Below are 14,287 nucleotides of genomic sequence, written 5' to 3'. Positions count from 1 at the left end.
GGGAAATCTCACAGCTATATCAGCATTTAGATTTACTGTTACACATTAATATGAGAACCTTTTCACAAAAAAATGAGGCAGAAAAGATGCTTGTAACTAAGAATCTGTGAACACTTTCTGCTTTCAGTACTTTCAGGACTGTCTGCAGAGTACGTGACCATGGTGCAGTATCAATTGGTATCCTCACTCCAAGTTGCTCACTAGTTAGCTAAACTTTCCAGAAATGTATTTCATGTTGAGCCCATCTTCCAACCATCTGCAAAAAGTTAAAACTCCACCATGTGAAATCAAAATCTTTACACGAAAGATCTGGAAACCTCGTCTGGGCCCTGTAATGATGTATATGAAATAATTTTTTACATCTATATATGCTGCAGTTCAGAAGATGCCGTTTTCACCGAAGGCCTTGCTGATTTCAGCACGCCAACGACAAATCACATTTAGCATGTACAGCATTACGGTGAAGGACTCCTCAATAGCATTTGGGGGAAATTTCTGACTAATTGGTTACGCAGCTGAATCTCACTGTCCCTCTCGTGGACTGACTAAACAGCAGTGCCAGGTCTTCACATCAGAAGATATTGCGTAAGGTTTACAAGAGGCCAGATCCAAAGAGAAGCATTGGATGTTATGCAGTACTGTGTATTACTCAATAAATTATCTATTATCAAAGTGGGTAGCAAATATGTCCTGCCTCTGTTGCTTGTAGTCATTCCATGTTCTGCCAATTAAGGATGAGAGCAGGCTGACCAGAGTCACCTTTTATGGACTTGCTGAGCTGAATTCTTGCTGTCGGTGTGGTTTAGATTCCTGCTAGATTTACAGTCCCTTCAAAAAAAAAATAAAAATAATTCCAACCTATAGCTTAGATGTGTTTGCTTCCAAAATAATGACCTGGTAGGCTTATATTTGCTATACCTTTATTTTGAAAATAATACCTTTTTTAACCCATATTTAGAGCACTCACACACATCATTCACCAGGATGTGTTTCCTTCAGGTAGAAGTCACCTCTGAGACAGAATGAAGTTTTCATTATAGTACAAGCACATTAGGAAAATGAGCTGCACGTGTATTTGGTGTGATTCAAGCAAGTTTATGACATCATTTGTCTTCTATGAATATTTGCCTAATAAAGTCTTACAGAAACTTGAGTGATTCTTTCCTGACAATAATAAGGAATCCCGAGCACACCTCCCTCTCGTTTCTTCTGGCTTTATAAAATAAAAGACTACAACCTTTAAAGAGGAGTCAGTCTTTGATACTCCACCGCTGTTCTGTGTTTGCATCTCTTAATGAAACTTGTGCAGTGTCCTATTTATATATACAGAAAAGGATGACTGCAGGTCTTAATGCTCAATTCCGATTTTTTTTGATCAAATCCAATTTTTTTGTCTGCTTGTTCACACTACAAATAAAATGCGACAGCAAAGGCGCTCTAGTGTGAACCCTCAAAGCGGCCGGCATGCGCAAAAGAAGACGTCACACACAACGCGCTCTGTTTAGACCCAGAGCAAACAATATTGTTTGACTGATGGCCCTTAATATAAAGACTTCGGACTTTACGTTTCCCAATTTTTGCTTTAAGTTATTTTATTTACATAATAATGTAAATAACCTAATAATTATCCTTATTGCTGTTTTATATATCCGATACATATCCGATGTTTTAAAAACATCGGATATGTATCGGATTCAGTGCCACATATGAAAGTGACCCAGATCGGATTTGAAAATATCGGATGTCATACCATGATCGCATATGGGTCGCATAGGGTCAAAAAAATTGGATTTGATGCGCTTTCGCCTGCAGTGTGAACGTAGCCTAAAGCTCACTTCAATCTTCACGGTGTGACGTTATTCTGTTCTGTGTCTTGCAGTTGTTCAGGGGTCAGGCAATGATCTGTCATTTGCCACAAACAAGTCATGAATCCTTGTGTTTTATTTATTTTTATTATAGTATTTTTGCTAAAGAGGAATAAAGTGATTGTGCAAGTTCTGCTTGTATGCATTTTAGATGCTTCACTTTCTGTTTATACTTTTCTCTTACATCAACAATGATCTCACAAGAAAATAAAGCATTTCCTCCAAATGCTATATGAAAAACTACTTAGAGCAAAAACAATACTATAATAAGAAGCTGCCCCATTGTCTGGAAGATCCTTTAAACTTCCCCTAGTTCCACGTCAACTGGCCAGAGGACCCAAACCACAGGTGTTTTGGTTTTAATGTGCCTCGTGTGCTTTGGGACGGTACAGATTTAACACCTTTAGAGTGTAGAGTGACCAGCAGTGGGTTTCAGATAAAGAAAACGAATAAAGTCGAGGTTGAAAGTGTTAACCTTTTAATAGCTGAGCCACAAGCAAGCCAGGAATCCAAATAACAGTGTGAAAGACTTTTTTTTTTTTTTTTTTTTAAGTTATCTGCATTGCTTAAGTTTGGTGTTGATTGAGGAATGCTTCATGATGTTTTTAGGGTATGTTGGGGCAGATTACTATCCATCCGTCCTTCCATCCATATTGGAACCCATCCCAGCTGTCTTAGGGTGAGAAGCAAGTTACACCCTGGAACAGTTGCCAGTCCATTGCAGTGCTAACACAGGAAGAAAGACAGCCATTCATGCTGACATTCACACCTCTGGCCAATTTTGCTTCCTTTGCACTCACTGTGATGCAGTAGTGTTAACTGCTGTGCTGTCCTGTTGTATGTGTGATGATTTTAAGTTTCCAGTAATCTAGTCACCTGCCTTTAGTCAGGCAGTAAAAAGCATTGCCAAAGTGCTGTAGAAACCAAACATTTTATTTTATTTTCCAAGTTTTGGGGTTCATGTAATGTTATTATTTAGGAAAGGAAAATATAATACTGCATTGCATTTGGGAAATCGATATTGTAATTTGTGTATATTAATTTAGATGTATTGGCTTCACAGCTGTCTAGCTTTTAAGCATCACGTTGTTAGCATCAAAGCATTTACTCGTGTATTGTGTGACTTGCTAAATATAGTTTGCCCTGTTTTGTGGCAAATGTGAAGCAGTGGTACCTGCACTGCTGGTGCACGAGGGTTTGATGTGCAACAGGATGTAGACAGACAGGATGTTTGCACTGTGGTTAACAGCTAAGTGCAGCAGACCTACTTTTCAAGACTATCTTTATTATGTCACTTTTCCACAGGTGGTGCCCAGGATGACACACAGTTGTAGTGTGTTATGATTTATATTGTAAAATCCCTTTTTAATACAATGAGGCTGATGTTTACTATGTTTTTGACATTTCCTTGTAGAGCTTGGGATGGCACAGCGCAAGTTCGCCCAGTGCCTGGGAGAGTTTCAGTTTGAGTACATTGGCGATGCAAAGACCGATGATGAGAAATGTATCGGTAAGTGTGGGCTAACCACCTCATATTGAAGGCGCTAACCATATGTTTTTTGCCAACACGTGCTGTTAGACGAGTGCAACTGATAATTCTAATATCTTTAACCCTGTATGTGTTATTTTTTGTTTTTTCTTCAGATGAGTCTTTGCAAGAGTTCTCAGCATTCCTCAAAAACCTTGAAGACCAAAGAGAGCTGATGGTGAGAGTGACCCGTTAGAACCTAATTGAAAGCCCGCTGTACCTTGTGTGTGTGTGTGTGTGTGTGTGTGTGTGTGTGTGTGTGTGTGTGTCTAGTGCTCATAATGTAGGATACTTGTAGCATATTCTCCAGCTGTTGTTGCAATATTGTTAGCGTTTGCACATATCCTCCCCTTCTGGCTGTCTAAGGGTCACTGTCACATGCCCTGCCTGGGCGTGGCTACAGAGAGAGCAAGAGTCCATAACTACATTACGCACAACACTCATCACACACCCAAACTTTAAGTACCAAGCCAGATCAAATAAAGCGCTACCACCAACAAGATCCACAACAATGCAAGTGTTTATGACCGTATATTGCCATAAAGCTATTCTGCCACAGGTAGCAATATTATAGCTGCCAGTATAACCACAAAAATCCCATCTAATAGTGAATTGATACACTTGTCAGTGCTACTCGTTTGAAGCATTCTTACAATGCAGATGCAGACTTTCCAGCCATCTTCTTGTAATGCCTGTCTGGGGTTAGGGAGTGAACCCATCATCAGTAGCTTGCGGAGATGCCTATTACAGCATCATGCTCAGACCGTAAGCACAGACTTAGCGCAGGAATCCTCAGAGTAAAGTGCGATGACATCACCATGCAGCGTAAGGAAAAGTACTATGGCCAAACAAGTACAGACATGCTTTGTTCTCAGCACAGAAGAAACTCTGGAGTAAAGACGTTACGTACAGTAACTTTAATAATGCACTACTGGAAGACAAAAGTTTTTTTTAGTAATTAGTATTGTTTAGAGGTAAAAAACGAAACATTGAGCCGCTCAAATGTTGGCATATTATCAACTTTTAAGAAGCCACAATGGAGCTTCAGCTTTAAATCTCCACAAAGATTCTATTGATACTGTTTATATAAAGTTACAGCCATCTTGGCTGAGAATGATTGCAGTACAGTTTTTTTTTTTTAATACTTATTTATGTTTTGGGTTGGGGTTTTTTTGGGGGAGGATTGGCAGAGGATGAGCTGGGAATGAAGTCCCAATGTTTACACTTACAGTTCAATGTGATCTTGACTCACTTTGAGATGGGGTGGCTGTAGCTCAGGTGGCAGAGCAGGTCAGCCACTAATCAGAAGGTCGGTGGTTCGATCCCAGGCTGCCTCCTGGCTGCATGCCAAATATCCTTGGGCAAGATACTAACCCTGTGTTTGCCTACTGGTGGTGGTCAGAGGGCCCGGTGGCGCCTGTGTCCGGCAGCCTCGCCTCTGTCAGTGTGCCCCAGGGCAGCTGTGGCTACAATGTAGCTTGCTATCGCCAGTGTGTGAATGTGTGTGTGAATGACTGAATGTAGTGTAAAGCGCTTTGGGGTCCTATGGACTAGAAAAGCGCTATACAAATGCAGGCCATTTACCATTGAGCAGAGAAGCTGCCGAGTGTGGCCTTATACTTTGTCTGTTTACCTTGCTGGCATGCTAATAGACAACAACTGGTGCAAAGCCAAATATGCTCCAGGTGGTAGTCCACAGTTTTTTCATGTAGCAGTTCAAGTATGTAAATATGGGCCAGATAATGTGTCACCAAGGAAGGACAGTAACAGATAAAAATTGCACATGTTCTTGTCATTGTTTTGCAATGTGCAAATGTCTGAAAAGCATGGCAGCATTATTAAAATGAAAGGATGGATTATGCAACATGGTACAAGTGGCAAGAGTAGTGGCAAGTAACTACAGAGAGCCGCTCGTTCGTTAAGACTGGAAAGTTTTGAATGTCGTGAGTAAGTAAGTAAAAGTTTTATTAATGAAGCATGTCACTGAAATGAGCACTAATGAAGGCATTTATTCTCCGTAGATGAGGAACATCACAGAAACCTTAATGAAACCTCTGGAGAAGTTCAGGAAAGAGCAGCTTGGTGCATTAAGGGTAAGGGCCTCTCATTCCAAAATCTATTTCCCTTAAACAGTCTGGTTTTTGTAGGCTTGATGCCCTTAATAACTATAAAAAATGCATTTGTAGTTTCTGTAGTTAATGTTTAATGGATTTTACTACACATACAGCTTCTTACTTTAATTCCCAAAAATAAGGAAGTATTTCTTCTCCTTTAATTTTACTGCTTTTTTCCTCCCTGTATTTTGTTAAGGCGGAAAGAAAGAGATATGAAAAGGAAACAGAGAAATACTACAGTTCTTTGGAAAAGCTTCTAAATATGTCATCAAAGAAGAAAGAGCCGCAACTGCAAGAGGTATCTTTATCATTGCCTGACCGCTCTGTGTGACGTACATGATATGAATTTATTATGACAGTAAGATTATTCAAGCAGATGTTTTGTTTAGTGTCTGAATTCCGGTTCTGGCTTTATCGTTCGGTGCCATGAGGCTGCAAAACCTGGTCGACTGCTTTGGGTTTCCACTGGCATGCCTTGCAGCAATAGTTTTCCTGGCTTGTTTGAAAAGGAAATGTGTGCTCTTTTGTACCGCACCTCTGAGGTTGACCGTGGCTGCTGCAGTTTGTGGATCAATCCCCGCTGCACTACCACAAGCTGACATTTTTTGAGTTACGACGAACTGAGCCACCTTTTACAAAACAATGTTTTTTTGTGTTTTGTGATGAAACCCTGTAAAGCTTGCCCGTACGTTAGATCCACCAACCAGGGGGTGGTTAGAACTGTTAACATCACGACTGCGGGGTTTTGTATTCTTTGGGACTCTTATAAGACAAGAGTCTGTGGCACCAATACTGATTTTTAGCAGACTTGTATAAATAGACCCCATATTTCATTCCTTGCTACAAGGGTCATGAACTCCATCAGCTGTTAGGACAACTCAGTGAACAGTTTATACTAAATATAAACCTGGTGTGTGAACTACAAGTGAGAACTTTGGTATCTGTAGTAATCAGAGCTGGATGTTTACTTGACAATATTGAAACAAACTTGCTGTAGTGTGAAAATATGCATACTCTATGGCACTTAAAATGTATTTCTAGTATTCAAGCCTTGCTGCTTTGTAGTTCCTGGATGGTTATGATACTTCTGGGCATTTTTCAAATACTAATAATCACAGAAATGAAATAAGTAGATCTTTTCTTTGTTCAAATTCCCTACTGGTAGGTTAGAGTTCAGTGTCGCCCCTTGTTCCGTAGATGTGAATACTGGTGTGTCTTTTCTCACCATCAGTCAGTGGGGTTAGCTCTGGCTTGCAAAGCACAAGAAGCAGTGATAATGGCCAGATAGATAGATATCAGAAAGATTGTGTTTCTCACTTTATCAACAGTTTGCACATTAAGCTACAAGGAAGGAAGCCGTGGTGTCCTGTGCAGTCTTTGTATGGTCTGAATGACATTTAAGTTCGCTTTGACTTGTACTGCTTTTGCTGTCCTTGAAGACGGATCAATGCACTTCCTTCAGTTTTCGTCTCTTTCCTGTCAGTTTTAGCGTGTGTGGCTTTTCTTTGTCCAAAGAGACAAGAAATGGAGGTTGATCACACAGCAAACCTGTTTTTTTTGGTGGGGGTGGTAGAAATTAGCTAAACATTGGTGTCAGATTTTGATTTACTAACTTCAGTATGTCTTCTATACCAATTTAAAGCCATACCAAGGTAGACCTCAATGTCCCAAATTGCACCAAAAAAACTAAAATTGTGATGTTTCTTCTTTGCTTCTGCGCTTCTGCCTGTAACTATAATTATGATGGGGTGTGTTCTCCACCTCTCCAGGCAGACACGCAGGTGGAAATCATGAGGAGGCACTTTCAGGAGGAGTCGCTGGACTACGTGTGTAAACTGCAGGAGATCCAAGAGAGAAAGAAGTTTGAGTGTGTGGAACCGGTGCGTAACTGACCTAAAATGGCATAAAAGCACTGGCGCGGTGTTTCATTCATACCACAATGAATGTCTTAAAACAAAACCGATGTGCTAGTGTATACAGTACATGGGATTAGCCTGATTTACAGTATGAAATGATGGATTAAAAGGTAGAGCTCTATTTCTAGGGGTGCATTTTCAACAACCCCACACTAAATCGAGTTGGTGTCTTTGAAATTTCCCCTTGTACAAAGTGTGCCTACCTTCTAATAGATGTGAAAATATTTGTAAGTAAGGATCTACTTTCTTGGGAAACGAAATCTGTAACTTTAATACTGACTCAGATTAGTAGATTTGTTACAGCTAAAACCACTATGGAAAATTACAGATCCCAACACTTAATGTCAGATACAGATGGTCATAACAGTATTGCTTTATGACAGAAATCCCAAACCCCTTCCGTATTAAAACAAAAAGGCAATATGTGAAGTCCTACACCGTCACAAGTTTTTGCCTGACTAAAAGTTACTAAACAATTCCATCGTATCCTGTCATTATGTGGATATAGTTTGCAAGTTTCTCTTTTACTTGCTGACCTTTTATCTCTGGTCTTTTTCTTCGTCTCATGTGTTTTCCTTGTAGATGCTGGCCTTCTTTCAGACAGTCTTCACCTTTTATCACCAGGGCTTTGAGCTCGCCAAGGACTTTGACCATTATAAACGAGAGCTGCAGATTAATATTCAAAATGTAAATAATACTTTTTTTTGCCTAATTGTTACCATGATAGCAAATGTTTATATATGTCATTTCCCTTGCACTTTGAGAGGAACAGAAGAAAGGTCTTAAGTGTAGAAAACAGAAGATTAAATTTTAACTTTTTGGTCACTAAATAGGGAAAAAGGCCTCTTCATGTTCCGATCTAGTATTTACTTGTCTGTTTATCTTCATTTGGCCATCAACTCCTGAGAAAAATATGTTTTGTTTTCTTTACCGCTTCAGGTCACACCTCTGTTGTTTCGATTTCTCCTATCCTGCAGGACACAGTTTCATTCTTACCTTTACATTTATATACTGTAAATTAGCAGCTAATTTCAAAAAGTTGAAGGTGTTTTATGGAAGCCATAAAAATACAAGCTGTGACTTAATGAGGCCTCTGGAGGTCATCCCTACCAAGCGGCCGAAAGTGACTTCCTGGAGTGTGCGCTTGCTTCCTCTCCCTCTTAGACAAGGAATCGATTTGAGGGCACTCGGTCGGAAGTAAACGAGCTGATGAAGAGGATCAGAGAGGCACCGCAAGAGTACAGACAGACGAGTCCCATCAGTTTTGAAGGCTACCTCTATGTACAAGAAAAACGTAAGACTTGTTTGTGATCATGTAATAGTATGTGTATAACATTTTAGTTAATAAAGCGCAGCAGGCAGCCAAACTCTGAGCGACAAAAAAAAGCACAAATATAACTCTTCCTTATTAGAAGGGGATTTTTTGTTGTTGCTGCTAATCAAATGTGTAAATGGAGGTGATATAGCAGATATTTTTATGTAAATCAGCAGCAACGTTGCTGTAGCGTGACACAGAAAGTTGAAACACAGGATAAGTTCCTGAAGTTGCACTTGTTGCTGACACTGTAGATGTTTTAACTGAATTTGCTTACTGCTGCGTATTTTTTTGTCACTCGCTCGCTAAAAAGGACATTGCGAAAACTGCGAGCGTTATCCGGGGAGAACCACACTGGAACTGTCAATTGTGTGTTAGCGTGTTGCAGCAGAGCCCAAAAGGGCTTGTTATGACTTAAACCACATGAAATGTTTACAGTATGTCGTTAATATTTGTGTTTCATCTAGGGCCACCTCCTTTTGGTTCAAGTTGGGTCAAGCGTTACTGCACATTTGTTAAAGAGCAAAAGATCCTGCACATGGTGACTTTTGACCACCGATCAGGAGGAAAGATTGTGAGTGGAAGTGCCGCACACTAAAAAAAAATCAGACTCTGTTCAGTCTTTTACTTTCCATTACAACGTTCATTTTGTCATGCATTTTCTTTTTTAAATAACCAACCATATTTTGATGTTTTTTTGTTCCAGGGGGAAACAGAGTCCATCACACTCAAATCCTGTGTCCGGAAAACGACAGATGTGTTGGACCGGAGGTTCTGTTTAGACCTCGATATAACAGATCGGTATATTGTCACTTACTATGTTCTCAAACACACTGTGATAAAATCTTGCTTGTATTAAACTTGTCGTTTAATTTGGATTACTGGTGACACATTATTTGTTATTGCCTGCTGGATGACTTTTGCTTGAACACAATGTAAATGTTGTCCACAGACTGTTCACAGAGCACATAGATCTGTTTTGCTAAAGGGCTTAGCTCCACACACACACTTGGTGTTTGTTGCTATGTTTTGGATAGCCGAGGGCAGCACTGCAGGGGTTGTTTTGGAGGACCGCCCTCACGCATCATGCTGTAATATATATCCCGTTTTGTCACAGAACTTAACCCTGCGCCGCCCCTTTTCTGTAGTATTAATAGAAGAGCAATACCTTAAATTTAGAATGGAAATGTCAGTGCACACATCTGTTCGCCCTGTAATGAGTAACTTGATACCCATTTGTTCCTACATGATTGGAAGTGTCATAAAACCAGCTGGCCTCTTCTTTGTAGTACAACCAATCTAAGATGTATGTGGCAGAGGGTGTTTTTTTTTTTTGCTTTTTTGCAAATACATTTCATGCACTCCTTAATATTTTACAAAACTATACCTCTGATGCTTTTCCTAATACAAGTGTGGTATGGCTCTCTCCCAGGCCAGGAACGGTGCTTACAGTGCAGGCTCTGTCTGAGGATGACCACAAGTTTTGGATGCAAGCCATGGGTGGGAAGGAGCCTGTGAGTCAGCTTTCACAATGTCATCATCTACCACTCACTCATGGAGTTTTAATACATTCTCTTTAACTGCCATCTTGTAGAGAGCAAATACATGTAGCTTTACACCAACATATACTTAGAACTCCCCAAAAATATATTGCGTAAACTTTAAAACTCTACGTCTGTGTTTTGTGGTTGTTACTTTAACAGGTCGGACATTATCTTATGAGGACTTATTCTAAAGAACGTGGAAGTAAGGATCCAGCTGTGCCAGACACTGAATCTGTAAAATTATGTGATATCACAATTTTATAAGCATCGGTGTTTTTTTTCGTCTTCATTTTTTCCCTACCTGTAGTCGACGCTCAGTTGGATGACGTTGGTTTCAGTTTTGTGAAGAATTCCATCAGTGCAATAGAGAAAAGAGGTGAGCTATAAATATATTTAATAATGTAAATATCTGATGCTAGCATATGGAAAATTGCAGGATAAATTTCAGTGTTGGTGGATAGTAATAATAGTAGGTAACATGCATGCAAGCCTTTATCTGTACACAAGGGGGCAGACTTTCTCCAGTATTGAAAAGGCAAAAGACTTCCCAGCATCACCTGCAGGCACCTTGTACTGAAGACATGCAACTGCCTTTTCACGGCATTATTCTTACTTATTTGCTCTTATCTGGCCACCTCTTCATAAAAAGATCCTCTAAAAACTGATATTTTTATGCATGTTGTTACCTCATAATGAACTTGGTTAAAATTGAAATCATGCTGCAAATATATTATTTCAATAATTGTCATTATTGTATTGTAAGTAATATGCAAGTAGAGGTGTATTATTTTTATTATTGTTATATTCTAGGCATTAATGACCAAGGCCTGTATAGGGTTGTGGGGGTAAGCTCCAAGGTCCAGAAGCTCCTCTCATTAATGATTGGTAAGTTCTTCATTCTCTTCTTTTTCTCACATAGATTTTTAGTTTTTTAAGTAAGGACTGAATAAAGTTACAAATTTTAATTTAATGCCACCGCACTATCTCTGTGAAATTAGGTCGCCCCTAGTTAGTTGAATATGCTGATGTAATGGATGTGTCTGGATGTGTCTGTTAAGGGTGATATTAAAAAGATAGCGATTGGAAATCATCCCGTGACTCAGCCCACTGGTACCCGTGGCTCTCTGAAGTGCAACAAGTGCCAGTGTGTAGCTTGGCTTCGCTTTCATTCAGTTTTAAGCCCCCCGAGACAACCCAACGAGGTCCATCCTATTCACATTCTTCTGCTTTTTGGCTTTTCCTTCATTAACACGCCAGTAGGATGGCCTCTTGTGTGCTCGCAGATGGCTTAGTCTGTCAGTTGCCTTTCTCAATTACCTTTATGCCTCTTACTCGTCTCGAATCCCTTTCACTCAACTCCCTTTCTATAGAACTTGTCCTCTGTCCTTTCCATTGCTCCCTGTCTGCTCTCTGGTTTCCTGCTGTCTCCAGCAGACACCAGCTCACTTTCAGCTCTGTGTTCAGAATGACAACAAACTCAGGCAGCCGCCAGCCTGTCTCAGCTTCCTCTCCAAAACCTTCCAGCCTTCCAGCCCGCCGACTCATGCGGTAGACTCCATTAATGCTCTGCTACGGAAGTTTCTTTAAAGCCTTAAAGTATAGAAAACTTCCATCACTAGTCTTGAGAATCTGCATGTTACTCATTTAAAGAAAAATAACGATTTAATCTGTGCCTAAATATTTCTATCTAAACGCAACTCGTATTTTATCCCTGAAATGACTAATATGTATGACAGCAGTTGTGTGTTACTTCTCCACAGACACATTCACAAACATTTCTTGCATACAACAGTTCACAGTGAGTGGGTGAAACAAGCTTTAAACCCTGAAGAAAGACTTTGGATCCTCCCACACCTCCTCCTTTTCATCTCTCACCCACCAACATGGCCACGGTCCAATCTGAGAGGACAAAGTGATACAAAATTCTCCCATCATATTACAGTACAAACAAAGAGAGCGGCACCTATTGAATGACAGACAACAATATAACAGGAAGAAACCTGTAAAAGTGAGCTCCGTTCCCTCTCTGACCTGTCTGTGGTTCAGACAGAACGGGCAGGGCAGCGTGTGGTGTCGGTGGCGATATGGTCATAATAGCTGCTGAATTGGAGGTTTTGGTCCTCCAGATGTAATTGCATAGGTAAATTTAATGAATGCACATTTCCAAGGAGCAAAGTCAGGCATTTAATATTTTACAGTTCAAAGCAAAAGTTGTTAAACACTGAATTAGACCTGAACAGATGCTGAAAAGGTTTATGGTGCACCTTCATTGGTTAAATGGTATCGCTTGAATACTGACCCGCCAGGCACACTGTGGCCTCTTTGTGCCCAAAAAACCCAGATGATAAAGAAGAGTCATCTGTCACTAGATGAACCAAGCAGGCGGTTAGGACATTTTGCAGTGTGAGTGTGCACAGCGCAAAAATAAACTCATGCAATAGCTGCTCTGAATAGCCACACCTGAAGTAAGAAGGAACTGTTATTAAAATGTGAGGCTAATGAGGTGCTTTTTTGACTGTATAATTTATAGAAAATTAATAAATGAAAAATCTTGAGAGAAAAATTATAACCTACGACTCCTTTCTAGTTTGAATGTCGGCTATTTTTGGTTTGAGACCTTTCAGGAAAGGTGGGGATATAGGCGTTTCCTAAATCGACCGAGATAGAGTTACGGGTAAGTGGTTAACCGTGGGTCAGGCACTTTGGAAGAATTACCTGTGAGCTGGTTGTTTGAGAATAAAAGAACAAATCAGTCACGCAGGAAGCAAACACTGACAGGTGCTGCATGTGGTTGTTGCTTCATCTTAATCCTGAACAGCATTTGCTTCCTCCCTTCTTCTTTTTCCAGTTGGCATCAGTTGCACATCTTAGTCTTTACATTTTAGTGCCACTGAACATCCTTACAGCACATACGTCACACAACCATCGCTTCATTTCCAATTTCTGCACATCACTTGTTTGTTCGGGTTTGGGTCAGGATGTGGTATTTACTTATCTCATGAATAGGCTTACTTTCATACTGGTCCAGGCTTTCAATCAGCTTATCCTCAAATTTGAAAGTCTGTGAAGGGGAGTAAATTCCCTATTTTTATTTAACAAACTTTTCCCTTCTTAATATTTTGTGTATGATGAAAAGTTTTTCTGCTGGTGTTATGTCACTCTGCCGCTGTGCTTATTAAGTCCCCACACAGCACGGTGTTGGTTGCCTAGTCTTTATTGTTGCTAACACAAAAGAAAATAATATAGAACTGAACCTCGGTGGATGCTGTGTCGTTAACAGTTTTGCAATCAGTGCTCCTCCAACTGCTCCAGCTGTGTTTGTGCATACACCGACCTGGCCAAATCAGGCCTGTTTTTGCAAGACTACAGCACCTCTGCAAACTCCATCAGTCTCACATGTGGAGACACACCTGGCTACACATGCTTCCTAAAAACGTTTGCTTTCAGAAGTTGACACTGGACAGGCAATTTTGTGGATTATGCAGACGGAGAGACACGCGGTCCTCTTGCCTGCAGTGGATAGATCAAATAAAAAATAAATAGATTTCCTATTAACAGACCACCTAACACCCGTGAAGCTAAAGTCTGTGTGGTGGCTAAGACCCTAAGCTGTACATGTGTCAGACTCCAAACACTTCACTGACACATTGCACTTCCTCTGTAGTTCATCAGAGGCTACTTACGGTGTGACTAAAGCCCCCCCTACCCCACCCCCGCAAATTTTCAGCACAACACACCCTTGGAGTCCCTGTGGAGTCAGTGAAGTAGTAAGGGATTAATTAAACTTGTAATGAGTATAAAGCCAGCAGCCCTCTACAGATGCTGCAACTTCCTTCCATATCCTCTGGGGCGAAACGCGACCCCCGAAGGCTAGCAGGAATGCTTTTTATCCTCATATGGCTAATTACAAGTTACATATTTAAATCACATATTTGTTGTGCATAATATGAACAGGGTAGTTAATTGGCGCCTCGGTGCGAATACCTCAGTCAGTGAGTAATTGCA

At 40.4% G+C, this 14,287-nt stretch overlaps 1 protein-coding gene across 2 annotated transcripts in view; it reads left to right on the top strand.

The window, feature by feature from the left end:
• Positions 1–14,287, top strand: part of arhgap10 (Rho GTPase activating protein 10) — a 51,495-nt gene that overhangs the window by 11,918 nt on the left and 25,290 nt on the right. For both annotated transcript variants that reach the window (XM_085276552.1, XM_085276551.1), the window contains exons 2-14: positions 3,280–3,375; positions 3,510–3,571; positions 5,415–5,486; positions 5,704–5,805; positions 7,277–7,387; positions 8,006–8,110; positions 8,588–8,717; positions 9,206–9,312; positions 9,445–9,539; positions 10,171–10,252; positions 10,442–10,484; positions 10,590–10,658; positions 11,093–11,167. In XM_085276552.1, coding sequence (XP_085132678.1) covers positions 3,280–3,375; positions 3,510–3,571; positions 5,415–5,486; positions 5,704–5,805; positions 7,277–7,387; positions 8,006–8,110; positions 8,588–8,717; positions 9,206–9,312; positions 9,445–9,539; positions 10,171–10,252; positions 10,442–10,484; positions 10,590–10,658; positions 11,093–11,167 — 1,149 coding nt within the window. The remainder of the gene's footprint in view (positions 1–3,279; positions 3,376–3,509; positions 3,572–5,414; positions 5,487–5,703; positions 5,806–7,276; positions 7,388–8,005; positions 8,111–8,587; positions 8,718–9,205; positions 9,313–9,444; positions 9,540–10,170; positions 10,253–10,441; positions 10,485–10,589; positions 10,659–11,092; positions 11,168–14,287) is intronic.

Source organism: Mchenga conophoros, linkage group LG6 (genome assembly GCF_057382185.1).
Source record: "Mchenga conophoros isolate Kocher_MC1m ecotype Shallow Benthic linkage group LG6, M_conophoros_male_GT1.1, whole genome shotgun sequence".
NCBI lineage: Eukaryota > Metazoa > Chordata > Actinopteri > Cichliformes > Cichlidae > Mchenga > Mchenga conophoros.
The sequence above is the reverse complement of the archived record's forward strand: the minus strand, read 5'-3'. Positions and strand labels throughout refer to the sequence as shown.